The sequence below is a fragment of the Desarmillaria tabescens genome (genome assembly GCF_030435595.1).
Source record: "Desarmillaria tabescens strain CCBAS 213 chromosome Unknown EV420scaffold_10, whole genome shotgun sequence".
NCBI classification, from domain to species: domain Eukaryota; kingdom Fungi; phylum Basidiomycota; class Agaricomycetes; order Agaricales; family Physalacriaceae; genus Desarmillaria; species Desarmillaria tabescens.
Genome location: NW_026848309.1, coordinates 1,149,052 through 1,175,010, shown reverse-complemented (window position 1 = coordinate 1,175,010; position 25,959 = coordinate 1,149,052). Strand labels below are relative to the sequence as shown.

The 25,959-nt window shown below is 48.7% G+C and overlaps 8 protein-coding genes across 8 annotated transcripts; 5 read left to right on the top strand and 3 right to left on the bottom strand.

Moving 5' to 3' along the window:
* The first annotated feature begins 120 nt into the window (after positions 1-120).
* Positions 121-1,704, top strand: EV420DRAFT_141269 (uncharacterized protein). The gene is made up of 3 exons (XM_060469006.1): positions 121-277; positions 329-1,557; positions 1,606-1,704. The coding sequence occupies exon 2, from the start codon at positions 593-595 to the stop codon at positions 1,286-1,288; it is 696 nt and encodes a 231-aa protein (XP_060333756.1). The 5' UTR covers positions 121-277; positions 329-592; the 3' UTR covers positions 1,289-1,557; positions 1,606-1,704.
* A 966-nt stretch (positions 1,705-2,670) lies between these two features.
* On the bottom strand, positions 2,671-2,985 carry EV420DRAFT_1640309 (uncharacterized protein; the record flags this gene model as incomplete). Its single annotated transcript, XM_060477087.1, has 2 exons — positions 2,671-2,690; positions 2,739-2,985. The coding sequence occupies 2 exons, from the start codon at positions 2,983-2,985 to the stop codon at positions 2,671-2,673; spliced, it is 267 nt and encodes an 88-aa protein (XP_060333755.1).
* A 998-nt stretch (positions 2,986-3,983) lies between these two features.
* Positions 3,984-5,354, bottom strand: EV420DRAFT_1528346 (uncharacterized protein). The gene is made up of 6 exons (XM_060472507.1): positions 5,045-5,354; positions 4,783-4,995; positions 4,619-4,730; positions 4,487-4,567; positions 4,278-4,439; positions 3,984-4,229 (listed from the first exon to the last, which is right to left on the bottom strand). The coding sequence occupies exons 1-6, from the start codon at positions 5,324-5,326 to the stop codon at positions 4,120-4,122; spliced, it is 960 nt and encodes a 319-aa protein (XP_060333754.1). The 5' UTR covers positions 5,327-5,354; the 3' UTR covers positions 3,984-4,119.
* Positions 5,355-8,563: 3,209 nt separating this feature from the next.
* EV420DRAFT_1528342 (uncharacterized protein) lies at positions 8,564-10,427 on the top strand. The gene is made up of 5 exons (XM_060472506.1): positions 8,564-8,631; positions 8,687-8,806; positions 8,857-9,392; positions 9,440-9,920; positions 9,977-10,427. The coding sequence occupies exons 2-5, from the start codon at positions 8,724-8,726 to the stop codon at positions 10,107-10,109; spliced, it is 1,233 nt and encodes a 410-aa protein (XP_060333753.1). The 5' UTR covers positions 8,564-8,631; positions 8,687-8,723; the 3' UTR covers positions 10,110-10,427.
* A 292-nt stretch (positions 10,428-10,719) lies between these two features.
* EV420DRAFT_1266136 (RdRP-domain-containing protein) lies at positions 10,720-13,702 on the top strand (the record flags this gene model as incomplete). The annotated part of the gene is made up of 15 exons (XM_060467311.1): positions 10,720-10,955; positions 11,003-11,198; positions 11,256-11,323; positions 11,373-11,443; positions 11,502-11,734; positions 11,790-11,919; positions 11,968-12,086; positions 12,138-12,276; positions 12,329-12,388; positions 12,441-12,489; positions 12,540-12,643; positions 12,734-12,927; positions 12,980-13,280; positions 13,346-13,434; positions 13,544-13,702. The coding sequence occupies 15 exons, from the start codon at positions 10,720-10,722 to the stop codon at positions 13,700-13,702; spliced, it is 2,148 nt and encodes a 715-aa protein (XP_060333752.1).
* EV420DRAFT_141017 (uncharacterized protein) lies at positions 13,692-15,061 on the top strand. Its single transcript, XM_060469004.1, has one exon. The coding sequence runs from the start codon at positions 13,914-13,916 to the stop codon at positions 14,796-14,798; it is 885 nt and encodes a 294-aa protein (XP_060333751.1). The 5' UTR covers positions 13,692-13,913; the 3' UTR covers positions 14,799-15,061.
* Positions 15,062-16,811: 1,750 nt separating this feature from the next.
* Positions 16,812-21,357, top strand: EV420DRAFT_140955 (uncharacterized protein). Its single transcript, XM_060469003.1, has 14 exons — positions 16,812-16,888; positions 16,943-17,296; positions 17,348-18,047; positions 18,098-18,381; positions 18,435-18,542; positions 18,595-18,666; positions 18,717-18,728; positions 18,787-18,825; positions 18,881-18,889; positions 19,168-19,206; positions 19,259-19,454; positions 19,511-19,806; positions 19,859-20,792; positions 20,843-21,357. Exons 2-14 carry the CDS (start codon positions 16,950-16,952, stop codon positions 21,218-21,220), a joined length of 3,414 nt encoding a protein of 1,137 aa, XP_060333750.1. The 5' UTR covers positions 16,812-16,888; positions 16,943-16,949; the 3' UTR covers positions 21,221-21,357.
* A 723-nt stretch (positions 21,358-22,080) lies between these two features.
* Positions 22,081-24,565, bottom strand: EV420DRAFT_1762161 (uncharacterized protein; the record flags this gene model as incomplete). The annotated part of the gene is made up of 4 exons (XM_060480691.1): positions 22,081-22,354; positions 22,501-23,178; positions 23,253-23,983; positions 24,125-24,565. 4 exons carry the CDS (start codon positions 24,560-24,562, stop codon positions 22,081-22,083), a joined length of 2,121 nt encoding a protein of 706 aa, XP_060333749.1.
* Between the last annotated feature and the right edge of the window lie 1,394 nt (positions 24,566-25,959).

The window sequence follows — 25,959 nt, the reverse complement described above, 5'->3', positions numbered from 1 at the left end:
CTTGGCGCCTAAGGACACGGATGGTTCTTTTCCTTTTTCGAATGATTAACAGCCTCTGAATGACTCGAACTATTCTGACTTCTCTTGCAGTTAAACTCGTCACGTCTTCACCATGATTCCTCGCCTACAGACAAATGCGTCGTCCGAAAGACCTGCTTTATGGGTACCTGCCCATCTACGAGAAGTTTGGATGAAGAATCCTGCTAGCGTGGAAGCGTTCATAAACGAGATGTCGAATGACTTCCGGGTTCTCCAGGTCCATGGAGCGCTGTTCAAAGTAAGTTGTCGAATTCTTTCGTGTGGCTCAAATCAACACTAAAGCTGACAGGTTTACACACCCTCGATTCTTCCGCTGGCGCCGGTGCTAGCAGAAGAAATCAGCTCCTCAAATAAGGGGAACCGACCCGATGACCCAATCATACTGTCTGATCCTCCGGAATCAGCGAGACATTTCCAAGCTTTCCTATTCGGAGTGTACAAACAGTGAGGCGCCGCTACTTTCTTTGCTCCACACTTTTACTGAGGCCCACCCCGCAGACCCAATCTAGACGCACGTGCTGTGTCTTTTCTTGATATCCTCCTAGTTGCCGAGATGTCCTTTCACTACGGAAACATGAATGGCGCATTCTGGGCCATGGAGGGTGTCCGATCGGCTGTGAACGCCACACAAAACAGACCTTTGCGTTCTGCGTCGACGGACGTCTTCGTGCGGCTCCTCGAGGTGGCGTTCATCTGCGAAGACGATGCGCTATCTCATTCGGTGCAGTCCCAGTGGCTTTGTAGGCTCTTCCGAGGGGAACTGTCTCCGCTGCCGGCGATAGAAATGGGGAGCAAAGAGCCTAGTCGGTTGGAGCACCTCCTGAGCCATGCGTATTACGTTCATATGGTTGCGCTTGATCCTCTGTTATCTGCAGGCCAGTCCATCCAGGCCAAGTCCCCCTTGTCAGGTATACAGAACCTCCACGTCTTTTGTGGGTATTATTCTCTGTCAACGTTTATTGCGAAAATACGGGAATGTCCTCCCCCGTTTCGGAGAGGGAAGGGGTGCACGTCTCATGTCGATTGTGAAAAGGTGTGGAAAGCTGGCTGGGCGATTGCAATGAGCAATAGTATAGTGGGATCTGAGGTGGATATTCTTGGACGTCTGAGGAGGGTCGTGTTGCAACTAGGGAGGGACCAACTGTTGCCGCTTGCGATGTTCCATGAGTGTCGTATAAATGCGCTGGGAAGTGTTACAAAGCTTCGGGCGACCGTCTCCAAGCAATTAAATCATCATTTTGATTTGTAAGTCGGGAGCAATTTGACGAGGAGAGGCTACCCACAGCCTCAACACACCGCATGCAAACTTCTTGGGGGTAAGTATGCGAGAAAAGAAGAGAAGTCTTCGTATGTTTTAAGCGCAGGTGAGAACCCGTGTCCTGTCAAAGAACATTGGGTTCAAAACCGTAACCCTTCTAAACCCTAATATTTGGACAGCGAAGCAGATGCTGTCCGATTCGCTTGTCAAAGTAGTACCCAATATGTTATTTTATTCTTTCCGGATTTGCCTCGAAGCATGTGCGTATGTACCTACTAGATTCACGCAGTAAGATAACATTCTTGTAGGTTTAAAATGGGCATGCATTTCTCAGTTCATAACATGAACCGAGGACCATACCATCTAGCGAAAGCAAACTGAACACACATGATTCTGAAATGCTGATATTGATATAAATGAGAAGACGCCCGTTACCTTGCTGGATAGCTAGGTCTACCCACTATGACTCTTTCCTTATCCGTTTGCTCCGAAACCTGCCAACTGTAAATATAACCAAATAGCCGGTGATGCCGACGAGCCGCAGAGCGTTTACAAGGCCCGGCCTGAAGCGGCACGCCCTAAGCTGAGCCGGGGCCCTATGGGCAGGCTTGTTGAAGGCTCAGGCTCAGGCTTCATTTTTTGAAAGCCCAAGCCTCAAGCTCAAGCCTGGGCTATAAATGCCCTACAACCACAGGCGTTCAGGCGAGGGAGTACGTCATTTTGGAAGTCCGATCGAAGTTGCGGAGATCGCTTTTCTGCTTGCCATCATCGCGATTCATCGACGCACTCATCGCAACCATCGCTGATACTCATGATACGACTCCGGCCAGTACAACAGAAGATGATTTGGAGGAAGGGGGAATTGAGGAAAGTACGGACTTTGTGTTGGGTTTGACAGACCGAAACTTGGTATATCATGGTTTTCCTTCGCTGTGTCTATTTCTCATGTTTTCATGTGTTGTGTGGCAGTACCAAACGCGTGCATGCCACTTACTTCAGTCTATCAAAAGTAGACATATTCTGTTCTTGTATTCTACAAAACATATTGAGCAACTGCATGAACACCCGTAATATTTCAAGGAAACATCGTTTGCGCTGACTATCAACCGACACCTATCCAAGTGGCGTGAGATCGGGCAAATATTCAGCCAGCAAGGTCCTGTGCGCTGGCACCGCAGCGGACCCTTGTATATACATTGATAATGTTATAGCAATGGAATGTGAGAATGTAACACACGTCGCCTGATTAATTTTGAGTGAGTCATCACGATCATCGCAAGTCATGAAGACATTATTTTCCCCCGATGAATGCCCTAGCATCATAACCCACGACTCAGTAACCACCGCAGCTTATACAAGGAGGGCCCGGCATCTCACCTAAGAAACCCGACAACTGCATTACCAATCCGTTCTCCACGCCGACGGGAGGATATTTACTCACTGTATGCCCAATAGTCAGGTTGAGAACGCTCCAGTATACGGCTTAATTCCACGTACAGGAGCGACAAGGTGATGTCACCGTTGACTTTTGCCTGAATGGCGATCTCGACCTCGAGGTTGAGGTCCAAGCGAAGCTTCAGAGCCTCCTTGGGAGCAACGGCACCCTTCGTCTGGTTGGCAACCTGTCCTCCACCAACGGAGGAGAACTCGGGAGAGGCGAATTGGGTAGCAGTTTGCTGGGCAGACATAACGTGGGATGCTGAAGAATGGGTTAGAAGCTGGGTCCCTTTATATCGTGCGCATTGACGCTACCTATTTGGACCGAGGGTACAAGTAACGTTATTTCCCCCGCTGAATTGCTTGCCAATAAACCGGGTGCCTCGTCGCACGCAGTAACTTAACCAGTTCCAGACCTCAGAGTCAAGTGGGAGAAGAAGACACCGGCACGTAACAACCGCGTTTTGGAAATTTGATAAACGCTGGCTGAATCTGTCCATAATGGAATCTTTGGCCTGCCTGAGGAAATTCGGTTTGAGGATCGACATGCGGGAAACGCGACGCTCGGGGAATAATAGAAAAATCGGAAAATTTTGGATGGCGTCGGCTGGAATAGCGGGAATCACGACGAGCTGCGAAGTCGCCGCGGACGCGACGTTCGCGCAAATCCTGGCGCTTCTCTCTTCTTAGTACCCCTGGTACCAAATGGAAGCTCCTACGGAGCGTGGTGCAATTATAAGAATGCGAAACCTTGCTCGCTGTACTTTGACTATCTCTGGAAAATGTGTCCATTAGTGTATGCGCACGTGAGGAGACGGGTTTAACAGGAGAATGAAGTGCGAACCCGAGGTGGAGCTAAGTCGAGGTGGGTTGTTAATATGACAGCGGTCCGAATAGCACCAACATTTTCATTTAACGTACGCGACGCGGAGACCTAGCCCAGGCCTATAAGTCAGCCGGAACGGTTTCCTAACGAGTGTCCGCTTTGTGTTACGGTAGAGATTTCTTGGAGAGTGGCTCTAGCCGCTAGGCATGCTTTGCTGAGTACCCAGAGGCGACAAGGAAAAGAAATACAGCAGCATCGTCAGTTTCCCGCCTGAAGTGACGTAAGGAAACAGCCCAGTCCGAAGGCTCGCCTCGGAGCGGTTATTTTGAGATGACATTTGGGGATAGTTACAATGTTCGCGGAAGATGTGACTTGTGACGACTCAAGCTAAGACGTTAAATCGCGGCTTGACTCCGGTCGGTATGAAGTGGACTGGACTGGATTCCCTATTGACATTCTATAAGCTATGTCCCAAAGAACGGCACTAATACACTGAACAAAACAAGCAAATTTTAAATTCCACACCATAATGACGAAACATATAGCCATTCTATTGAGCTTAAACCACCGGCTGTGGTTGGCTCCAGTAAATGCTGCCCTCCGTCGAAGACCATGCGCCCAGCGTAAGAATATATCCAATGACACCCAAAATATACGTCACAATGATTACTAGGCGAAACATCAGCCAAGAAGAGAAAGGAGAGCTAGCGAACGCACGAAATGTCTTTGAAGGAAAATGTTTCAACTCTTGTGGCAACCCGGGGACCCCCATGATATTACAGAACACATGTGCGGTGATGGGAGGCCATATTGACCCAGTCCGAAGGAATAGGTAGGAGCAATGGAACCCAAAGAGGGTGGTATATGTCATTTGAAATGCTACAGGAAGTTAGGATGATGTATTCCCTGGGGGTAACGCGACATACCAATGCCTAAGATAGCACGCTTCAGTGCTGCGGTAGTCCTTCCGTAGCGGTTATAAGCATCCCAGGCATGATGTACATGTGCTGGCAGTATCTTCAGTATTGATTTGCTCCAGAAAGGTGAATGGTACCCACCCAGACCAAACCACAGCGGAGCAAGGAAGATCATTCGATAAACCAACGCGCCCGATAGATGGTAGATGGAGAGCATGCATGCCCTGAATACGGTCTCTTCTGTTAGAGGTGCCTGCAATAGCTATCAAGCGATACACATCAACAAAACAAAACGGACTTCTCACTACAACATATGTCCTCAGTCCCAGCATAGAATTGAAAGTGAGCCAGGTGCTGTTGTTGTGGTTGAACAGTTTCTGGAACGGTAGGGTTCTGTACAAGGACATCGCGTACAACGGACCGAGAAAGAGCATTGGGGTTATCAAGTGGGCGACGACGGGATGGGGTGCTGTAAATCCCAGTCGCTTGAGAGTGTCGGCTCTTGCCTCGCTGGCTGTCTGTACAACAATCGATAAGGCATCCCATACAGAAGAAGTCATCACGCACCGAGAACGCCCTCAGCCGCATCCAGTAGACGACGAAGCAGGACAGCACCGTCGACGATACCACCGCTGTCAACCGCGCTCGAATAACATCTGAATCGTCTCTCCATCGTTCTTTGTCCTGTTTTTGCCGGATCTGGCCGTCTGGCAGTTTCACGGTCTTGGAGACGAACGACAGACGCGCATTTTTGGATATGTAGAGCGACCCGACATAGGACGAGACGAAGAAAAGAGCGAGAAGTGTTGCTTGCGGCGGGGACAGTGGCGGTTCCTCAACGGTGACCATGGCGGTCGCTGTGAAAGAAAGGCTGTATCATGACCGTGTTTGATCAACGTGATCAAAGCTGACAACAAAGGATGACATTGATATCCGAAGAGGCATCTTTCGAACGAAATTATATTATTTGCATATGCACATAGATAGACATACACCATCTAGATAATTCATGGTAACAAAGACTACTTACATAGATCAAAGATTCCGTCGAACACTTGGACTCTTTAGCTTGCATGAAAGCGCAGCAGAAAACTCCCGGAGCACTTAATTATAAGCAATGATCAAGGTCGCACCTGAAATGCATGACTGGCGATAAAAACCCCCAGAATTGGGGCATAGGACTCAGGAATAACAGCTGTCCCTCTGGCGCTTGACGACGTCCAAGGGCGGGCCGGGACGGCATGGGCTGAGCCTATAATATGCCGCCCGAATTTGGCGTTGTGGGATTTGGCAAATATTCGGACTCACATCTCGCCATCATCATTAATGCGTCATCACTGGTGGCCACCGGCCCTTCCTCTTTTCGGCATTTCCATTTGTTTCATATCTGTGTAATGCAAAAACAGAAATTTCACGGATGTTCTTAGTTGACTCGATGACACAAGCAACTTGACGATAGCCGACTGCACGATATGGTTGCCTCGGATTGCATCAGTATCCAGAATCAAAGGAATGCCTTCACCGCCGGGATACACCTCATCGCAAAGGTCGGCGTCGTTTGCTAAGTGCTTAAACTGTCTTCTTTTATTCTCAAAACTCCCACAGTTGGCCAGATGCGAAAACTTGCCGCTCACAGTCACAAAGGAAGACACGGAGAACTTAGGGTTCTAGCGTGTTCATAGCACAGAAGTGTTCTCAGGATCATAGATCCGAACATTTTCCTATGAGGATCTGCGCTTGGGCCAAGATCATCGTCCTAGTTGACTATATTCATACGATTCTTCTGTCAAGCTCGGCCGCAGATGGTGCAATATCGCGATCAACAGAAACGTTTTGAGGGAAAACAGGACTCATCTTCCGGTCTTGTCTCGAACGTGCCCTCAAGGTATCCACTGTGACTATGGCTGTACGTGGGTCCAAGCTTCGACACGTGTAGACAACATGTTCTACTGTGGTTCCGCAACAGCATGTAAATTGCGAACTATATCCTTCCAGATGCCCTTCATTCGTATCTCTCGACTCCGCCCATGACCCGCTTCACAGTATTCGACCCGGCTCACAAAATTATGCAACTCTTCTGGATTTTTCGTCGTTCGAGTCGGCGGCGGAAATCATTTCAGCGCGTAGACTCGGTTGAACCGCCGTCTGCTGAGCTAAAATTCAAAGAAGATCGCCAGGCTAGGTCGCTTAACGAGCCGGCTGTGTTTGCCGTCGATACAGGAACTGCGTGTGTTTGGGATGCCGTTTATCATTCCAATTGGGATAATAGTGTCGGGGAGGACGAACACTACATTCTGAAAGCCCAGAACACACTCTTCAAGGTAATCGTTCTCCATTCCAGTGCTTCCTTCAACCTAATGTCTAATTGAAGGTACGAAGATGTATTCTGGCGCGAGATGATTCGGCTTTCCGAAGCCTGGAGTCATTTCGGTGTGGCTGGATATATGGCGACCTGCGTGTCATTAGAATGCCCGAAAGTGCCGGCAAGTTTCGGGACCTATTATGGGCTTTGCATCATTTGTGAGTTAACTTTTCATTCCGACTGATATTTTTGAACTGAGCATGAACGTATCGTTCAGAGATCCACAAAAATCCCATCTCGTTTATGACACTTCCATATTCTGTCTCCTGAACATCGCCGAGTTATCCAGAAAATATCGGTTCCCCTCATTTGAAGCTTGGGCTGTCGATCAGTTGTACAGAATGCTGCGGGAAACAGCACTTCCATTCTCTCTCATGTCAACATTCAATTCTTCAACATCCTCCTCCATAACCCTAACCGAGAGCCTGTCATCGTCGCTGGACGTAGATTCAATCTGCGCGCGTCTTCTCGATGTTTCCTTTGCATCTCGGTTCGATCCCCTATTTCTTCTCGTGACACGAAAGATTATCACTCAGACCTTGTGGTATGACTACTATCCCGGAGAAACCCTCGTTCGAACCATACAGGATCTTTCAGTCCGCCGGTCCCGCTTCAAACGCCAGCTACACAAGCTCTTGGGGGTTGTCTACTATCGGATGTTAGTAGCTCTTCCATGCTCCTCGACAACTGGAGGTGTTATTTTTCCGCGTTCGATGGATATCGAACTGCGCATGTGTTTCCTTTCCGCGCATCAATCGCTTACTCGCATGTGGGCAGGGATACGGTCATCGTTGACTCCCTACAGAGGGTCCGAATCTGTCTTCCCCAACCCACATGCTGGATGCAAGGAAATGTGGGACTATTACTGGACAGAATCAGCTCGGCGGGCGGAGCAGGATGCGTCTAGGCAGAACGCAGCTGACGTTTTGGGCTTGTTGAAGTCGACGATGGTTATGGTGCGGAAGGTTGTAGCGGACTCGCCTTTGGTGTGTTTGGAGTGTTCTCTAGCTGGTCTAGAGACGGTGGACAAGGTGCGGGATGGGATCATCAATGGATTGAGTGACCTTTTTGTGTACTGTTAGTGCTCGAACCGATTGGACTACTTACTTATATTGTTCGACTATCACATTCTTTTGGTAGTTTTCTAATTGAGCAGGACGTTGAAACATGATTTCGGGCAGTACCTCTACGAGGGTGACAGTGTAAAATGTGCGCTGTACTTTGCCATTCCTGGGCCTGGCCCACAAAACGCGTCAAATATTCATAGATCTGGACATGCCTGATGCGTTGTTGTTCCTTGAATCCGTCGTCGTCCGGTGCTTACGGGGAAGAGGTGAGTATCTATGTATAAGTAAGTGGGAATGGCTTTGTCAGGTCAATTCCGTTTTCTGTCTTGGTAGTGAATCGAGTCCAACCAAAGCCAGTGATAGCAAGGAAAATATTGGAGTGATAGTCGACCTTGAGCAAAAATATATCGAGCTCGAAACCGACTGCAATCCAGATACTAATAAATCGGCGGGGATTAGGTGGAATTTCTGTGTACGCGCCGATATCTAGATGAATATGTCTTCGACGATAGAGCGACAACAAGTCGCGGTAGTAAGCCATGGAATGTATAATCTTGAAATGTTTGTTCCGACTGCCAGCCCCAGTCCCAGTCAGACTCACAATTTTGCGTGCCATTGCGGTGGTCACAAGCCACGTGCTCTCAAGGGCAGGTCGATACGCGACCACCGCCTATATATCCTTTCGCTAGCTTGACGTATAACTCTCTGTTGCACTCTTCCAACAAGTAAGAAAAGTTTACGACGCGCTCTACCGTTATATCGTACTCAAAGCGTATTCAGACTGTTCTAGGGTTTTCGATATCACTCTGACGTGGAGATGAACATTAATTGGGGACAATCTGGACGAGGGCGCTCGTATTCTGTGATTCCAATGAGTATGCGACCATCCCTCAACAATGTGTACGTGCAAATTTCTGGCTCATCTTGAGAAGGTACTAAACGTCTCGCAGACCCTTTGAGCTCCTTGAAAGTCACATATTCCCCTTGCTTTCCCCTCTAGACCTCGTGTGCCTTGGCAAGGCTGACAAGTCTAAAAAGGCGGCGGTGGAGCTATATTCTGCCACCCAGCTTAGGAGGCTGTTCTCCCGCTACTTTACGGAGGAGGAAACAAACAAATTCCGCCTTCTCCAAGCCGAATATGGCATACTGATCTCCGGATCGAGTGGTGTGCAGTTCTTTGAATGCATCAGGTATCCGGGCTCCGACCTCGACATTTATGTCGAGCACAAGCACTGTCATGCCGTTGGACAGTTCCTCCTGACAGCTGGATACACGTTCAACCCGCGTGACAAGCAACAAGGGGTTTTTTACGAGGTTGTTGGGCGCGTTTCGGAGGCTGTCAGAGTGCGTGATGAAGATGCATTTCTGACTGGATACCATTGTCGCGGTATTGCGGACGTCTACGATTTTTCTCGCAATGGTGCCCAAGTTCAGCTGATCACCTCCAAGAAGTCTCCGATGGAAATCATTCTGTCTTTTCACTCAAGTAAGCGTCTCGCTTACCACTGATTACCTTGCTCAATATTGTTGCAGCTACCCCGATGAATATCATCAGTCATTCCTATGCATATTCTTTATTTCCCAAAGCTACGTTTGATCAAAAGCGCGCCTTGATCATTACCACGAGCGGCTCGGGGCAAGAAACTGGGAGGGGCAAATATCGTGATCGCGGATGGAAACTTTTCGAGTACCCCTCCGTGTTCGAGGCGACCGACTCGAAATCTGAATTCCAAGCAGGCCTGAGATGGGTTGGTGATAGAAAGTGTCTAACCTTGCCTCTTCCACCTATTCCTTCCTTGGACGCCTTCATTCCGTTTCCGTACCCCGTCCATATCAACTCATGGAACATGAAGTACAATCGAGACAATGAAGCTATTCTGGAGCACGAGATGCTACTTGCTCCCGTTTTTAGCTACTGCGCAGCTGATGGAGCTTCCTTTCTAGAAGCTCTGGATAAATGTGGCATACTTAAAGAGCTGGATAGATTTATGGCGCCTGTCAAGGGAACCGTCTGGTAAGGACCTTGAACTGCCCCCAACTTGTTTGACGCTAATCGATGTGGGCTGGCAGGGTCGACAAACTTCTCGTAGCACTTTTTCAGAAATATCAGGAGCGAGTCTCTTCCACGCGCAATGGCAGCGGCGCCGCGTTGGAGTGGCTGATGAAACCAGATGTCCTGTACCCAACAGCGCTAAGCCTTTGAGGCCAGTTTCTTTTCACTGCATGTTATCAAGCTAGTGTATCGTAACTATCAGAGGGACTTGATGCAACTTGTTCGTACTTCTGTTTTGGCTTTAGATACAGGAGTATTTACTGAGATCAGTGCTCTGATAGTTGAGAGTGATATGTGGCTGATACCTCTCATAAGTTTGCGACTGACATTACGCGTATACGTACAGCCTGACGGTCCATGAACGTGATTTCAGCCTTGACACGCGTAGCTTCTGCTTCCATGATGTAGTAGTAGGTGGTTAAGAAAAATGGGGGGAAACAGCACGCGGTGGACTATCGACACGACGCGAATGCAATTTAGCATTTGAATTTTGTCTGAATAAAATAGATACTATAGACGTAAGACTTGGAAGCGGAGAACATTCTCAGTAATTCAATTCTTCAGATACTTATCATAAAGGCCGGCCTAGAGAAAGTCATATGGCGTGAACAGGACCGGAGGCGACGCCACAACACGCGGTAATGCGAGCGAGTCGGATCGACAGATAAGGAAGTATCATGTGATGCTTACCTTTTGAAAAGGGAATCCGAATTCAAATTTCAACCGCGGCGACTCAACGTCGAGGTTGGCTCCCAGCCCAATGTCTGCGAAAACATCTCTATCTAACCAGCATTTCCCCATCTCTCATCTGCGTTTTGACAATGCTGGCGACTTTCAGATTATCCAGGATGTTATTCCGTCATCCAGAGCTACCCGGCTTATCAGCGACCCCGAGCGATTTCTAAAGGTGAGCTTCCCGACGAAGCTGAAAGACAATTTTGTACGGCAGCTCCTTGTGGATAAGATTAAGAACGGCATTGCTTTCGAGGGCAAAAAGTGAGCATAAACTATAATTAAATCGGCTATCATTTGATTCCGCGGAGGTATATCTTCTTTGGGTATACTGAAAGTCAGTTGAAAGAGAGTCGTGTTCTCTTCTTTCAAGAAAGGGAAGACTGGACGGTGCACAGTCTCAAGGCTGTACTCGGAGACCTGAACTCCGTTTATCGAGTACACGGATACGGAAAGTATGCTGCACGTTTGGGGCTGTCATTTTCCTCGACTGTCCCAACTCTTGAGGTATGTATTGCTTAAAAGACTTTCAGCTTCTTCTCACCTAAGTAATTGCGTTGATAGGTTGGCCTAGGGGATCGCCATCTTTTGTATGACCTTAGAGCGGATGATGGTTCTGACTGTAGCGACGGGTGCGTCTCATGAAGTTTTACCCGCTTCTTAGGATCTGAAAAATTCTAGCTGTGGCATGATACGTGACTCATTTGCTAAACAAGTCTGCTTTACTATTGGGGTGAGCGAGGACACCTGTGGTGAGTCTTTGAATGCCCTGTCCATTTTACATTTTGGACACCAACTCTTCGGACATAGTCTTTCAAATTCGGTTGGGGGGCATTAAGGGATTATTTGTCAGGTACAGGGATGAGGACTTCGACCGGATTTGCGGTGGTTCTGGAGTTAAAGTGGCCTATCGCCGTTCTATGTTCAAATATGAAAACGGTCCTTTGATGCTCGAAGTTCAAAACGTCGGTCGTCCACCTCGTAGCGCCAGGCTCAATATTCAGTTCATCGTCCTTCTTATGACCCTGGGAATTAAGACTGAGGTATATTCTGAGTTTTGAGTATCAGATTATGCTATACTCAAGACACCTATCGCAGGTCTTTGAATCTCTTCTTCGAAAGCAGCTTGATGATCTCGAGCAGATCATGGTTAATAGACAAAAGGCTATTGACTGTGTAGATGGAGAGTTAGATTCAGAAGGAAATGACTTCGACCAAGAATGCAAGTGTTGTCGCTCATTATATCTCGACTAGTCCTTATGTGACCCCGTAACAGTATACGAAATGCTCCTCGCTGGATTCGATTTGAGTGAGGGGCGCTTGGCGTGCTTATTAAAGCGATTCCAAAAACGCTCGCTTGACGCACTCCGGAAGAAGTTACATATTCATGTGAAAGTATGTTCTTTACTATGGGTTTTTTTTTGAGCACGGTCGTGATTCTCCCAGGACTCGGCTTATCTGTATGGAGTCGTAGACGAGTTTGGCATATTGGAAGAAGGCCAGGTATACATCAACTTGCCTTATCAGGGGGGACCACAAGTCGGGACTTTCCTTGTCGGTAGGAATCCTGCTTATTCCCCCGGAGGTTGGTAGCATAAATTGCTCTTTAATCTCCATGGACTAACTTGCTCTCTAAGATTTACGACGTCTGGAAGCTGTAAATATTCCTGAATTATCACACCTCACCAATTGCATTGGTAAGCACCACTGTTCTGACTTGCAGATTCTCCGGTCCTCATTTCTGCTTAGTATTTGCCGGTAAAGGCAGATACAGCGAGCCTAGCCAAATGAGTGGAGGGTTCGTATCGCATCACCGCAAAGTAGAAACGGGCGCTTACTTTGTTACAGTGACTTGGATGGAGACCTCTATCTTATCCTCAAGGACGCAGATCTTATTCCAGAACCTGAGCAAATACGTTCGCCTAAAATGAAATCGGAGCATGCACCGCCTGGTCCCAGTACGACATGGCAAATCGACGATGATACATCCTCCAGTGACGACGACGAGTCGCAAAGCGCATACGCCACGCCATTAAGTGAAGACGACGAGTCTTCTGGTGTATACTCGAGCCTTTCACAGATGAACAAAGATGCAGTCAACATCTTCATGAATCTCCGAAATAATCGGCTTCTCGGTCAAATGTCTCTTGCCTGGATGTGTCAAGTGGTGAAGACAGAGGAACTTGCCGATCAAGCATATTGCACCGGTCTTGTTCCGCTTATTGAGAAAGTGCTGGTGCGTTACATTGTCCTATCATAGATTCGAGCACTTGAACGTGGATTAATAGGATATTGCCAAGACCGGCGAGAATATCGAACCACTCAAAAAACAGTTCTATGCGCTTAAAACACTTAAGAGAACATCGTGTTCTGATCGTTGGGAGGATCCTATCAAGTACCTTCAGAGTCTTGTCCCGAATCGTCCTGCTGATTCACAAGACGACTTTCAATGTGATCCCGACTTGATTCTAGAGGAGGTCGCACCACGTGAAGAATGGAATGGTTACGTTGCCGAAGGTCGGAGATCCATCAGGGCGTTTAATCAAACACTGGCTCGTGCTATTGCCCGTGATAAAAGGAGCAAAGGTAGTTTTTGACCGACTTAGTGATAGGGTGACTCCGTCCATCTAATGGTGCCGCTGCTCCTCCTACAGATAACCTATCTTCAAGATCTAGTAGTGCCGAAGATAATGAAACTGCCGCCGAAAGGGTTCGACGACGGTATATCGAACGTTACTTTTGTGTGTTGAAGCTTGTCAGTTACATGAGAAGACTCACCTTACGCTTATAGCTGTCAAACATGTCCTTGACGACCCACCTAGGCTCATGCTTCGGGCGTCTGCCTGGTAAAGAACGGCCCCTTTCTCTGTCAAGGTCACACTTTAACATCCTTTCAAAGGTATTCTGTTGGATACGAAAACAACAAAGAAGCGTTCTCTTGGCTAGGTCGCCGATGGCTGAATCACATCAAAGCCTGTGAGTTTGCTATATCCTTGTCGTGCTTTTTCTGAATCCAGTTACCTGTAGTACGATCTGGAATTGTACCGATCTCTGTTGGTACTATCCAGAAACCTTTGATTCCTGCTCATCGTGAAGGAACGGAGGACGGCACCACATATTATACGCCAGCCACGTCGGTAGTTGAAGGTAGGTATCTTGAAGGTCATCAAAACGCGATATTGACAACCTCTTCTAGGTGCTAACAGCGATTCAGATGTTACTATGCTCACGGCATCTGATGACGAAGGAGACGAGGATGATGACTCGTTCTACTCACTGTCAGACGGTGATGAAGATGCGGTTTCAGACACCGAAGACGATTTCACTCCCCAAGTTTGCCGATCGCCCTCTCCTTTGGGCACTGAAGCATCGAGGACCTCGACTACAGGATCCTTCGAAACTTGCGAGACAAGGTCGAACGTATCCATCTATGAGACAGCGGAGGATACGGATGTTGAGGAAGAACTTCCATCAATACCGAGATCCCGCCTGAGTGGAGGTCGTGCACCGCCTGTCGCTAGGCAATGGTCTGAGGAGACCCTTGTGAATGACTTTGACGATGTTCCCCCTACAGATAAGGACTGGCACCCACCATCTCCAATATCCCGGCCTGGTCCTCCTAGACGCGGTATACGCCCGTCATTCGGATTAAGCCTCGACGACGCAGAGCTAGTTCCGCCGAGGCCTGTGAGTCCACACCTCTCATCTCCTCCACCTACGCCTCCTCCCACCAATCGACGTGCCGAAAAGTCAAGAGCCACGGACGCAGAACCTTCATCTTCTGGTCCTCGGTACAGTACACGTAGGGCATCAAGACCAAACGTCGGTACGAATAGTTCTGTTCCTTCTAGGCCTCCCACTCCCGCGTCTCCTCGACCTATTTCTCAACGAATAACTCCTCATCCCGAAAAGCCGAGAGAGCCTGTTGCTTCGGACTACCCCATGTGCAGCAACCCTACCAGCGACAGACACGCATGGAAGATCAATGCCAACGCCTTCCAACGTACATATAGGTGTGATAATTGTCCTATCAAGGTGAAGGAAAAGGCCTTGAAGGTCCTTTCCAATGATGGCAGGCGATGGGAGGCCGCCGGTGTGACTTTGTAGTCCGACATCCGATCCACTACACTATTTATTTTTCTCATCGCGTTTTTGGTTATTGTTTCTATCTTAATACTTGCTTCTCCATATCCACTATGATATTGCCTCCTTCCCCACACTTCGAATTCAAGTTTGCCTGTTTTTTTTTCTTGGTCGATTCTGTATACTGTGATACCTTTATATGCGTAGCACTGCCTTTCGTTTACGCCGTACTGATGTATTCTAACTAGTGTGCCAATCAGACTAACGTGGTTTTAGTTTGCCTATATACTGGGCGTTGACTTCTAAATTAAATCGTCAGCTCCTGTGTACGACTACTTTCACACATGGCTCATGATCCCTTTGCCGACATAAGACCGTTCGTAAGCGCTCGGAACCTCTTGTTAGACGCGGCTTTTGCCTCGTGTCGGCCACTTCGGATGTAAGGCAGCAATCTTTGTTGGGCGCCGTGTGATGATTGTGTCTGTTCAGCGCTTAATGTTGCCTTCTCTTCAGGCCGTTGTATGAACATGATAAGGACATGAAACATTCATCATGTCAACCGACCTGTTCCTTGGACCTATATGAACCCTTAAGTGCAGGCTGCAGCTGCGTGGACAACTTTACTTCCCCGCTCGCCTCCCCTACAAGGCTATGAAGGATGCACCAGGCGTTTGCCTGTCAATCTTCTCTCCTGGACCACGGTCTAGGCTTAATCCCAAGCCGGCAACGTGCAGTCGGTATGCTTCTTAGATTCAAAAGCCCCTGGACTCGTAAAACTCATTTATTTGTAGACGCCCCCGTTGACTATATGGAACAAAATCCTGTGTATGCTGAAGAGGAGCAACCTGATATGACCTCCAACTCAAGAGCTTGGCGAATCTACTTGAGCGAAGCTGCAGTTTTTGATGAGGTGTTAGAAGAACGAGGAGACACCGCTGACTTGATGTTTCTTTTTGTGCGTACCATTCCGGTCTTGCTGGATTTGCAGATCTGATGACTCTTTCTGTCTATGATAGACTGCTTTGTTCCCGCTCATGCTGCCGGAGTGTGACGAGACGATGGCACCTTACATGCTGACCGACTCTGAGACCTCGGACGAGGAAGATTCTTTCTCTTGGGAGTGTTTTGATACCACACCCCCTGGGTAGAAGGTGGAACATGTTGGATATAATCTGGTATAATACACATTCAAGGCACCATGGCCCACGGCCGGCCATCTTCAGCTTGTCGTAATGGAGTCCGTTTCGAAACATACTTTGTTGGAAGTCCGAGTCACTGTATCAGTTTCAGCCCCCTGCTGCCACTTTGGTCAGTCCAAAGGATGAGTGTAAGGATCGGCAGGGTTCGCTTAAAGGGACAGCACCGCGGCAAATAAGTACTTACTAGTACATTGAGGGGACGTCTTGTTGGGATTTGCAACTTCAAGCTTATGCCAGAAGATTCCCGAAGCTTCGGCTTACTCATTTGTCACGATACTTAGATATATTTAGTTACTTTGGTAGAATATTCTAGATACTTTTCGTAGTATATAAGGAGCTCATTAGGAGCTCTAGTAGCAAATAATTTAGTATTATACCTACTGCAAGCCTCCCACTGCAATAATTCCAACACGTCTATCCCGTAGCGATTGGTCATTTGGTTGAAAAACCCATAAGCTATAAAGGAATCCAGAGGAAGAAAATGAACGGTTGACATAAGAGGTTGCCGTTCCTTGAGGACGAAAATCTAGTATACTTAAGGTAGGGCTAGGGTGGGAACGGGGTGATCACGTCACAGTCACTGCGTGACAAAAAGACTAAAATCCTATTGCAACTCCACACTGAGTAGTTATCCTGAAAAACTCTCCGTGAAGACGTCGATTTTGGTATCCTCGAGGGTGTCACGGAGCCAGATTATTTTTATTCCAGCTGTATGCCGAGTTAATAGATTTTTTGTTGCAGGACCTGGATCGGCGGTAAGGTGGAAACGCGTCGCTAAATGAGTGTCACAGGCCACGTGATGACCTCGTTCTTGCTTAGCGACCTGCCCTCAAGACCACGTGGTTTCGCTTCCTCCCACGATGACCTAGTTCAGCTGGGTGTTTCTGCGTCGCGACGTGAATATTCCTTATTTCTGTGAGTCTCCGCTGTCTGTATTACTGTGCTGTCTTGTGACCATTAGGCAAATAGTCTAGTTATGCTTCCTGTAGAACTGCATCATGTTGCCACCGACACACAGTGGCCGGTAGAAGTCCAGCCACTATCTACGCTCCTTTCAAAGCCGCTTTGCTACGTCCCTGGAGATGCATGTCTTCATGCTTCGCCCTTGTTCTCAGATCTTCTGGAAGAACTATCCGCAACCGGGACCAAATTTTCATCTTCGGCGCTAAGCTCGCACCTTCTGTCCGGGTTTTTGGATATCATACTAGCGACAGTGTCCTCGCTTCGACAGATGAAAGAAGACCCTCACCCTTTTACCATGCCTATCTGGTCTACCTTGATCCGGGCATTGTGCTATATATGCTTTAGCAACGTCGAGATATTGTGAGTAAGGCTTGTGTCATGGTATCCATAGTACTTACCCATGTAATCAAGTAACGATACGCCGTTCATTCTTCCAAAGAATTTCGGCAAATCTGTCTTTGACGGTCGCGCACTGATGCTTATTTCTTATCTTTACGAGAACTCGCGATCTACGCAGGGGGAACACCTGCCTGGGTGCTATGATAAAATTGTGACGCTCGAGAACACTTGTTCCTCCAAACACGATAATTCTAGGGGAAGCACTGAAGGAAAAGGCGTAGACTGTAAAGACAAAGACGGTATACATGCCAATAGCGACGACGTCTCCGAGGTCGAACTCGATACTCGGACAGTTTCATCCGAGTCAGACCATGCTTTGGGGGGCGATATATTCGACGAAAGGTTTGATACATCTTATGATCCCACGGAGTCGGAACAGTGGCCAAAAGTTCACTGTTTTTCATCATCACCATCACGCGCTTCCAGTACTAGCTCCCTCGATATGCCATTTCACGCGCACGTTCTTCCAGGTAGAGGCCGCCGTACTAATGCGGTTCTTCCCATCATCTGCATCGCAGATAGAGAGAACATCGTGCCACTCATTGCTAGCGTGGCTTACCAACGGCGTGTTTGGGGGATAGAAGAGCCGCTCGTGGGTGTAATTCTTGCCAAGGACGGGTTTTCGGCACAGATCGTTTTGGGGTGGACAAATCCGCCATCTGATACGGGTAATGATTCAGAGTCTCTGGATGATCATACGATTGATGATTTGGTGAGTCACCGTTTGACACTCTCTTCATCCTCAGGCTAATTGTGTAGTAGCCTATGGTACACATCGCTTACTCGGACACACCTTGTGCAGCTAATGGCGTCTTCAATCTGACTGATCCCATATCAGCCCTTGCTTTTTCGCAATTCATCATCGAGCTCCGTGATCATTATGATAAAGTTATACTAGGGTGTCGCAGTACCTGCACACCTGTCAATTCTTCTTTTGCGTGGAGATCTGATCTTATCGATCCCCCACTTCTTTCTGAATGGGGCCAACAGAGAGAAGAATCTGTCGCCTCCTGGATTCGGGGTTTGAGAACACCGAGCAGCGTTGAGTATGTGGATGCAATAGGCTGACTTTGAATGTCTTCATCTAATCATCTGATAGTACTGACGACGATCCACCTCCGTATCCCATTACCCCCCCTCCAACACAACATTTCAATCACGTACCGATGTCAGATCCAGTGAAGAAACCTGGCAGAGACAACGTACCGTGAGCACCCCCCATCACTGTACTGTTCTGGTCTTCACACTTTCCTCTATAGTGTTATTTCTCATCCCTCACGGACGAAGAAAGGCGGGGAACAGGCGGAATATGAAAAGGCGACTACGTCGAGGTGAGTTCAGCAGCCTTTTGCTAGCTCGTGGCACTCACAAATTGCCATAGTTCGATTTCCAGGTAGGATCTGTGTTGTCGCCGCATCAATCGCTCACCGACAAATATTCATTGGTGACAGATCTATCAGAGGAAAGTCAACGTCGGAGGTTTCTGCTTCGTACGTTCACATCTGCTGCTCTCCCCGACGGCGTCTAATAGACTCCTATACTCAGGAATTCCAAGTAAGATTTTCATTACCCTTGGCCAGTCAATATTATCGCCTATCCGTCCTTTGAAACTGTCTTGGCTATTGTCTTCATTGAGCAGGGATCGTATCGCCTTTCTTATGCGGTATTATCGCAGGATAATATTTACACCACGATTGCGAACATTTTCTCTTTCTGATCTCACTTGTGATGTCGTCGGATCGGCCTTCCCAGTCTCCAGCAAATATCGCAGGATCTCTTCCCATCGATTTTGGATTGCTTGTCTAACGTCGCTTTCTGACCTTCAATTCCAGGCTCCCGTCAATCTCCAGCGCTATTCAATCGTGTTCTGAGTGAGCACTTACGAAAATCTTGCTCTACTCGTTTACTCAACGTCTTCACCAGATTCGCTAAAAGGGCTGAATACGGAATCGGCCCCGGATATCCTCTTTCGATGACGACGTACATCTACGATCGATACGTTTTATCGATTAGTGCTTTGAAGCTTTCATCCAACGACGCAGTATACGAGAATATCAATAAGTATATAACCATATACGACAATATGTCGTGCTTTAGAAACCCTGCTTGGCGACTGGAAGTACGTCCAAAAAGAATATGCCGATGTTGACCCTAAAGCCTAATGATCTGCTCTAGGAAGAACTACCGGTCGTCAATGGTGCTTATTTAGAAGCTGTCCGAAGATGCTTTTGGAAGCAACTCCTAGCTGTTCGCAGCAGACTGGGCCCAGAGCATCCTCTTATGGACGGATTGCATCAAGAAATCGTTTCTGAACGTTTATCCCTATTCTTCTGGGTGACTCTTGGGGCATTTTTTCGTGGACAGCGAAAGTCTGTCAATGAGGCAGAGTCCCGTCTTCAGTGGGACATACTCATATTCCATGTAATGAATGGCCTGGCTTCCGAAGACGATGGTGTCCACATCAGACCCTTGTACGTTTTTTCTTCGCTCTTTGACCACTGTATGCATACTGATAGCTTGAAGATTTGAGCGGTCTCTATTGCTTTCTCGCAATCGACTCGTTGATGGGCTGAATTCCACCGGAACAAGCAACCAGGTCATATCTGGCGCCAGAGGCCGAGCACTTGAATATCACAACATCTGCTTGGTCTCTCAAATGTCCTCTGGGCCTGGTGTCGTGAGGACGCAGGAAGGGGCCGCTTCGGAGGTCGCCCGCCATCTCCTTGAAGAGACCGAAAATCTGTTTGGTGGCACCGAGCAAAACCTCAACAGAGTGATCTCTTCCATCCGCCATCGTGCTAACAGTGAACCGCATACGGGAACCTGTGATGCTGTCGTTGTACTTACGACCGACAACCTCATCTTGCCATCGTCGAAGTGCAAGATACCCAACTTCATCAACATTCCCGAGAATGATAAGGATGGTGTTTTGCCACCACCATTACCCAAGGAACACCATGATACCGACGACAGCGCCCTCTTGCTTCCCGCTCCTTCCCTTGCAAATACGACTCCTTTTAACGATGAAGACTCTCTTGCTGCGCGCAAGACTGAGACCACTCAAACTCGTGCCTCTTCGAAATCGAAACAACGAACCGACCTCAAGAATTTCAAGGAGAATTTGAAAAACTCGCGCAATTCCTTTCTAGCTGCTTCATCCGCATGTAATGATCATTGCAAGAAGCCAAGCGACAAAAGTATCCCGCAGCTCTCAGACGAACTTCCCACCGTTGTCCCTCTGAATCTAGGAGGCAGGATTCTATTTGCGATCCTTGTGGTTGAGCACAAGAGGCCCGGTGATGACCCCGCAAAGCCGCTGAACCAGGCCAGGACTTACCTGGAGGCTTCTGTTAGGCTTCTGGAGGCGCATGGGATCAAAGAACTTCCGGTTTTTGCTTTGGCAACAAATGGTAATGAGGGTGTTGTCCTCATGGCATGGTGTTCGAAGGATTCAGAGGTAATGTTTCACTTTCATTGCAATTTTCATGCTAACAGGGTGTTCCGCAGAGGGTTTATCTGATAGACCGTTGTGTGCAAAAATTCAACATTTCGTCTCCTATAGAAGTTCTCCACTTTGTGACGTTTCTCCTGCGCCTCAAGGATTACTACATTGTGCATTTCAGGGATAATCCATCACAGATTGAAGGGGCGAACGAGGCAGCTAAGAAAATGGCAGAGCTAGCTGATGAAGCACTTCGCAAGGCTCAGGAAGGTGCAGAGAGTGCTGGTGTTGCAGGGGGAAGTGTTGAGGTGGACTTGGACTGGGGATGGTGGAAATCGGCCCAGACGAAGCGAGTTCGACCTCCCAAGGATGAGTCAGGGAAGTCAAAGTCAAAGTTGGGGAAAGTGGTAGAAGGTGTGGGGAATATGCACTTGTCAACTTAAATGCTCGGTATCAATGATATTCTGTACAGTGTATTAGTATATAAATGAACTTGAATACCAATTGTCATCATAGGCTTATAGAAATATGTAGCAGCTAATACAAGTTACAACATCATGGAACTTTGGTGAAATGAAGCAGCAGTGCTAGCCAAGTCATAGTACTTACTAGCGGAGAGCGGCCGCGGGAAGTCGGGATCGAAGCACAAGCCTACAGCCCGGTTCACTCCGGAATCTTTTCGTTCTACAACCATCATTTCAATTTACGCCCGCTACTGTCCTCTCTGCGCTTATGGATAGGAGATATATTTCCCCTAGCTGTACTTTCCTAAGTTTCCTTGGCTCGGATTCTCTCAGCCAATTCGATATCTGGATTCGTGGATCGAACCTGCATTAGTTGAACGAACTTGTACTTTGTCCCGTATCTGGTATGTATTTCTTACAATAATCGGCATCTTGAATTGAACATTCTGTCATCTTTTACAGGATTGGTGCGAGATATTTCAGCATACTTAAGACTTCAACATGTATCCGCTCAAGAGTCAATCGAGACAGACCGGTACAGGCGACCGAAAATGCAACAAAGAGCCATTCAGCAACTGTAAGGGCTCATCGTAGAGCCGTTGTCTTATATCACGCAATAGAACACGACAACCGATAGATTGAAGTTGTACTAGAGATGATGGTAAAAAAGACTAAGTAAAATATGTAATTGAGCGGTAATATATGAAAGCGGAAGGGCCGTAGCCACACAAGCGACTACCATTGGTAAACATGTCCTAGAGTAGTAGTACCCGTTACACCCTCCCCCACCAGATCGTTCATCGATCTTCCAAGAATTGAATTTCCAGGACTCCTTTTTGTTAAAGACCGTCGTCGCCCAGAGGCAAGGGGATGGAAGCTGCGAGCTGCACGACGGGATCAACCATGATAGTATCGCCGCCATCGTCGATTTGAGTGTTGTGATCGTCGGCGATGGGTACCGTGCCGTCGCTACTGATGATGTCGAGGGCTTGTTGAGAGTGTGAGATCGACTCGGACGGCAGGACACCACTATCGGGCGGAGCTACTGTCGACAGAGAGGATTCAGGAGGTACTGTCGATCCCGTAGATGGCCCACTATTGGGCAGGGCCTGGCTAACGGGGTAGTTTCCGAGTTGGAGGGAGTGGATAATGCACCTCCAACACCACTAAGCCCAGGCGATGAGAAAGTAGGGGGAACGACGGCAGTGGGCGGTAGGTCAGGGATAACATCGGTGACAGGAACAGCAGAGCGACCTCACTCCCGCTGATCCTGCTCCCACTTATCCATTCTGCCCTTGCGGTATCGGGCGATCCAAGTAAGGTCCCATCCCTCTTCGAGGGGAGGTGACCACGACGGGGCATCGTACCATGATGGTTCCTCAAATTGAATGGCCTTGATCCAGTCATGGCTAGCAGTGAGTTGCTGCTGCCAATATTCGGACTGGTTGGGGCGTTGAGAGAGCATACAAGTAGCCCATGTTTTGCCAAACAGCAGGTACGAATCCATGACTTCGCGCGTCACTCCTCGCTCCGCGAGGAAGCGTGAAAGTGCAGCCAGATCCAGGTTTTGGATCCAATTGCCAGGGAATCGAGTGTATGGGTCATATTCTGCTGCGACAGGGATGGAATGGTGGTCCAGGAACTGACCATACCATCCTGGGCGCAGTACGAGCATAACGAATACTTCGGTGAATCGCGTACGGAGTCGAGGGTTGGCTACTTGAGCGGGAGAGAGATCCCTACTCAGTCTCCAAGCCTCAACAGTTGAGCAGACGAGAGGGCCATCTCTCATGATGAACACACCAGGGCAATCGACTGCGCGATGGTTCCACAGACACCACGCGAACCAATCAGAAGCGGGGGCAGCCTTTACTGGCATTCGGGATCCTTGCAGGGCCAAAGGGTATATCATTCCCCTTCTTGTCAACACCCACACCCTGAAGGCCATCTGGTGAGTAGCCAGTAGGTCCCCGGGGTGAGCACGGATCCTCGCGTCCAGCCATTAGCACACAGTCGGGACCGTTCTTGGATGTCCGATACGATGTGTTTCCACCGGTACGCTAGGAACGACTCGGGAGACGCTTTAACCAGTGCGAGGATTCGTTCAGCCTCATCAGCAGAGGTTGGCAAATGGGGTTCAATACGCCTGAGTTTCCCACAGGGAGGGGGTAGATCCTTCCTGTCACGATCCAGGGCACGGAACGCAGACTTGGAGGTGGGCTGGTACTTTTGGTAGTAGTCCCAACCACTGGTAAGTGATTGGGGACCAGCCCGATTTGAGTGAGGGAACTTGTTAAGCGCCTTGCGAATGTCGTCGTCACGATGTTCATTGTCGGAACTGTCGTTGTAGTCCGATTCTTCGTCGGAAGGGGGGGTAACTTGATATGAGCCAAACAACCCTCCCGTCGAATGGTGGAGGGGACTCTCATAGGGGACGAACGTATGGGACCCAGCCGTGGTTCGAAGAGTGGGTGGTGCTGGTGGTGGGCCAACATCATCCACTTCCATGGCGTCGTTGTTTCGTCGCAGCCTCACAGGGGGCGGTGCTGAAGGTCGTGGGTTACTACCTCGAGGACTGCCCGCCCTAGAGGACCTAGCCGGGCTTGGGCGATACCCTCTCTCAGTACGGATGCGTTGTGGAGGGGGAGAATCCCCCCGTTCATGGTGTCGCTTGACGCGGTTGGGAGGTGGTCCATGTGCCCGAAGCTCGTCACGGAGGTGGCGAATTTCGGCCTCGCAGTCCTGTACCGTTTCAGCCCAGCGCTTATTTTTAGATATGCTAGCATCTCGTTCGTCTCGCAGTCATGTGTTTTCTGCACGTAGTCTGGCAATTTCAGCTTCAAGTCCTTGCTTGTGTTTCCCTTCTTTGCTCGCAAGGGAAACCTGGGCACGCGCCTCGATGAAAGACGGGACTTGGTCGTACTCTGCGTCTGATATATGGTGCCGATACGTTCGGCAGAGTTCGCACTCAGTATGACTCCATGACATGGTCATAGGGTCATACCACCAAACGCCTAGCGATACGTCCCCTACCTGGATCACGCACTGATTGGAGGTAGGGTTTTGAGGCGTGCTTTGGAAAAAGGGTGGCCCCATGGTGTGCATGGCCGGTAACTGTACCTGAGAGAATGGACCCTGCAGCTGATGCGGGGTAATTGGATTTGAGTTTTGATTGACAGTTGAGTCGGAAACGTTGGTAGTAGCAGCGCTTCCTCCCCCACCCAAGATAAAGCTCGGGTTGATAGTACCGTGGGTTGACCCCACCATACCACCAATTGAGCCCAACGAGCCAAACTTGAAGCTGTCTGGCTGTCGCGACATGGGGGCAGGAAGGAAATAGGAAGAAGAAAATTTTTTCGAACCAGAAATCACGGGGGTTATATAATCCACACGTGCGCCGACAGGGCACATGGTGAGTCATGCCAGTCGGCGAGGACGGCCCGGACCGCGTTTAGGAGCCGCGGCAGGCTCAATCGGGTCTCCTAGCGCGAAAGCAGGTGGAGGGGCGATCCTAGGAAGATCACGCCAATGGTGAACATTCATAAGTTCCAGGTAGTCATCAAGGAACTTGACATCCTGTACTGTCCGAATGGGCTCTGCAGTGGTATCACCCAGAGCCCATCTGACGATGATGAACAACTTATCGTTCTGCCAATAATGACCTTCGATCCCCTGTACCACCTCTTCTCCGTCAGGTGGTGCACCAAAATCATATGGTTCAGGTAGTGTCCTATCAGGGAAGAGCAATACATCACTCTCCACATATGGACGGAGCAAGGAGACGTGGAAGACATCATGTATGCGACGCTTCCGCAAATCCTCAGGGAGATCCAACTTATAGTTGGACGTTTCAGGGCATGCCTCTAGCACCGGGTACGGTGATGAGCCTAAACTTCCGTGGCAACGGCAAAAACCAAAACTCTACAGGAGTTCATGGCAAATGGCGTGTAGCGGCAATAAAGGCTTTGTTGTTGTGCGAGTGTTTCGGTGCACCTCTGTGCGATGAATTCCTCAAGAACGCAAGTATACACTGCGACTTTTCAGTCAGCGAAGTAGTACCCTTAACGATCGAGTACTAGAAAACGTTGGCTGTAAGCCGGGGAGGGTCTCGATAGACGAGAAGGAACGGAATCCGGTATAACTGGGAATACCGGCAAACCGTGAACGAAGTGACGGCAATTTAACTAGTAAAAGCCGTGGGCGATGTTGACGGAATTAGAGAAAATGCCGTCAAAGAGAAATACCGTTGGCAAGATAACAAATACCGTGACGGCAAGAGACGAAGACTGTAGTCGAAAAACGAGAAACTGGCGGTAAAACGAAGATAAGACGAACTGGCGATGATATGAGGGGGAACTAGCGACGGCAAAACGATGGCTGGGACTGGGCTGGACTGAAACTGAAACTATACTGAGGTTAACGACGGCAAAACGAAACTGATACTAATCCTGAGTCTACACGGAGACTATCCTATACTGAAACTGACGGCAAGATACCAAATACCGTGACTGATGATCCTATACTGAAGCTGTTGACCGAAATTCCGTGACAGATGCTGCTGGCGGCAATAACGATCCTAATCTGAGTCCACACGGGGACTTAACGATCCTGAACTGAACTGGGTAAAACGATGGCGACGTAGAAGGTGAAAACTGATGAAAACGATCCTGGCTGGTGAAAGTGAAACGATGCTGGCGGATTAAAAGATAAAAGCGAGT

Coding starts and splice junctions, on each gene's coding strand:
- EV420DRAFT_141269 (XM_060469006.1), top strand. CDS start 593: ATGTCCTTTCACTACGGAAACATGAATGGCGCATTCTGGGCCATGGAG.
- EV420DRAFT_1528346 (XM_060472507.1), bottom strand. CDS start 5,326: ATGGTCACCGTTGAGGAACCGCCACTGTCCCCGCCGCAAGCAACACTT. Junction 4,440..4,486: donor GCGTGCTATCTTAGGCATTG/GTATGTCGCGTT, acceptor AACTTCCTGTAG/CATTTCAAATGACATATACC. Junction 4,230..4,277: donor TTTTCCTTCAAAGACATTTC/GTGCGTTCGCTA, acceptor TGTTTCGCCTAG/TAATCATTGTGACGTATATT.
- EV420DRAFT_1528342 (XM_060472506.1), top strand. CDS start 8,724: ATGAACATTAATTGGGGACAATCTGGACGAGGGCGCTCGTATTCTGTG. Junction 8,807..8,856: donor CGACCATCCCTCAACAATGT/GTACGTGCAAAT, acceptor AACGTCTCGCAG/ACCCTTTGAGCTCCTTGAAA. Junction 9,921..9,976: donor CCTGTCAAGGGAACCGTCTG/GTAAGGACCTTG, acceptor GTGGGCTGGCAG/GGTCGACAAACTTCTCGTAG.
- EV420DRAFT_141017 (XM_060469004.1), top strand. CDS start 13,914: ATGCTCACGGCATCTGATGACGAAGGAGACGAGGATGATGACTCGTTC.
- EV420DRAFT_140955 (XM_060469003.1), top strand. CDS start 16,950: ATGCTTCCTGTAGAACTGCATCATGTTGCCACCGACACACAGTGGCCG. Junction 18,048..18,097: donor ATCATACGATTGATGATTTG/GTGAGTCACCGT, acceptor ATTGTGTAGTAG/CCTATGGTACACATCGCTTA. Junction 20,793..20,842: donor GGTGTTCGAAGGATTCAGAG/GTAATGTTTCAC, acceptor GGTGTTCCGCAG/AGGGTTTATCTGATAGACCG.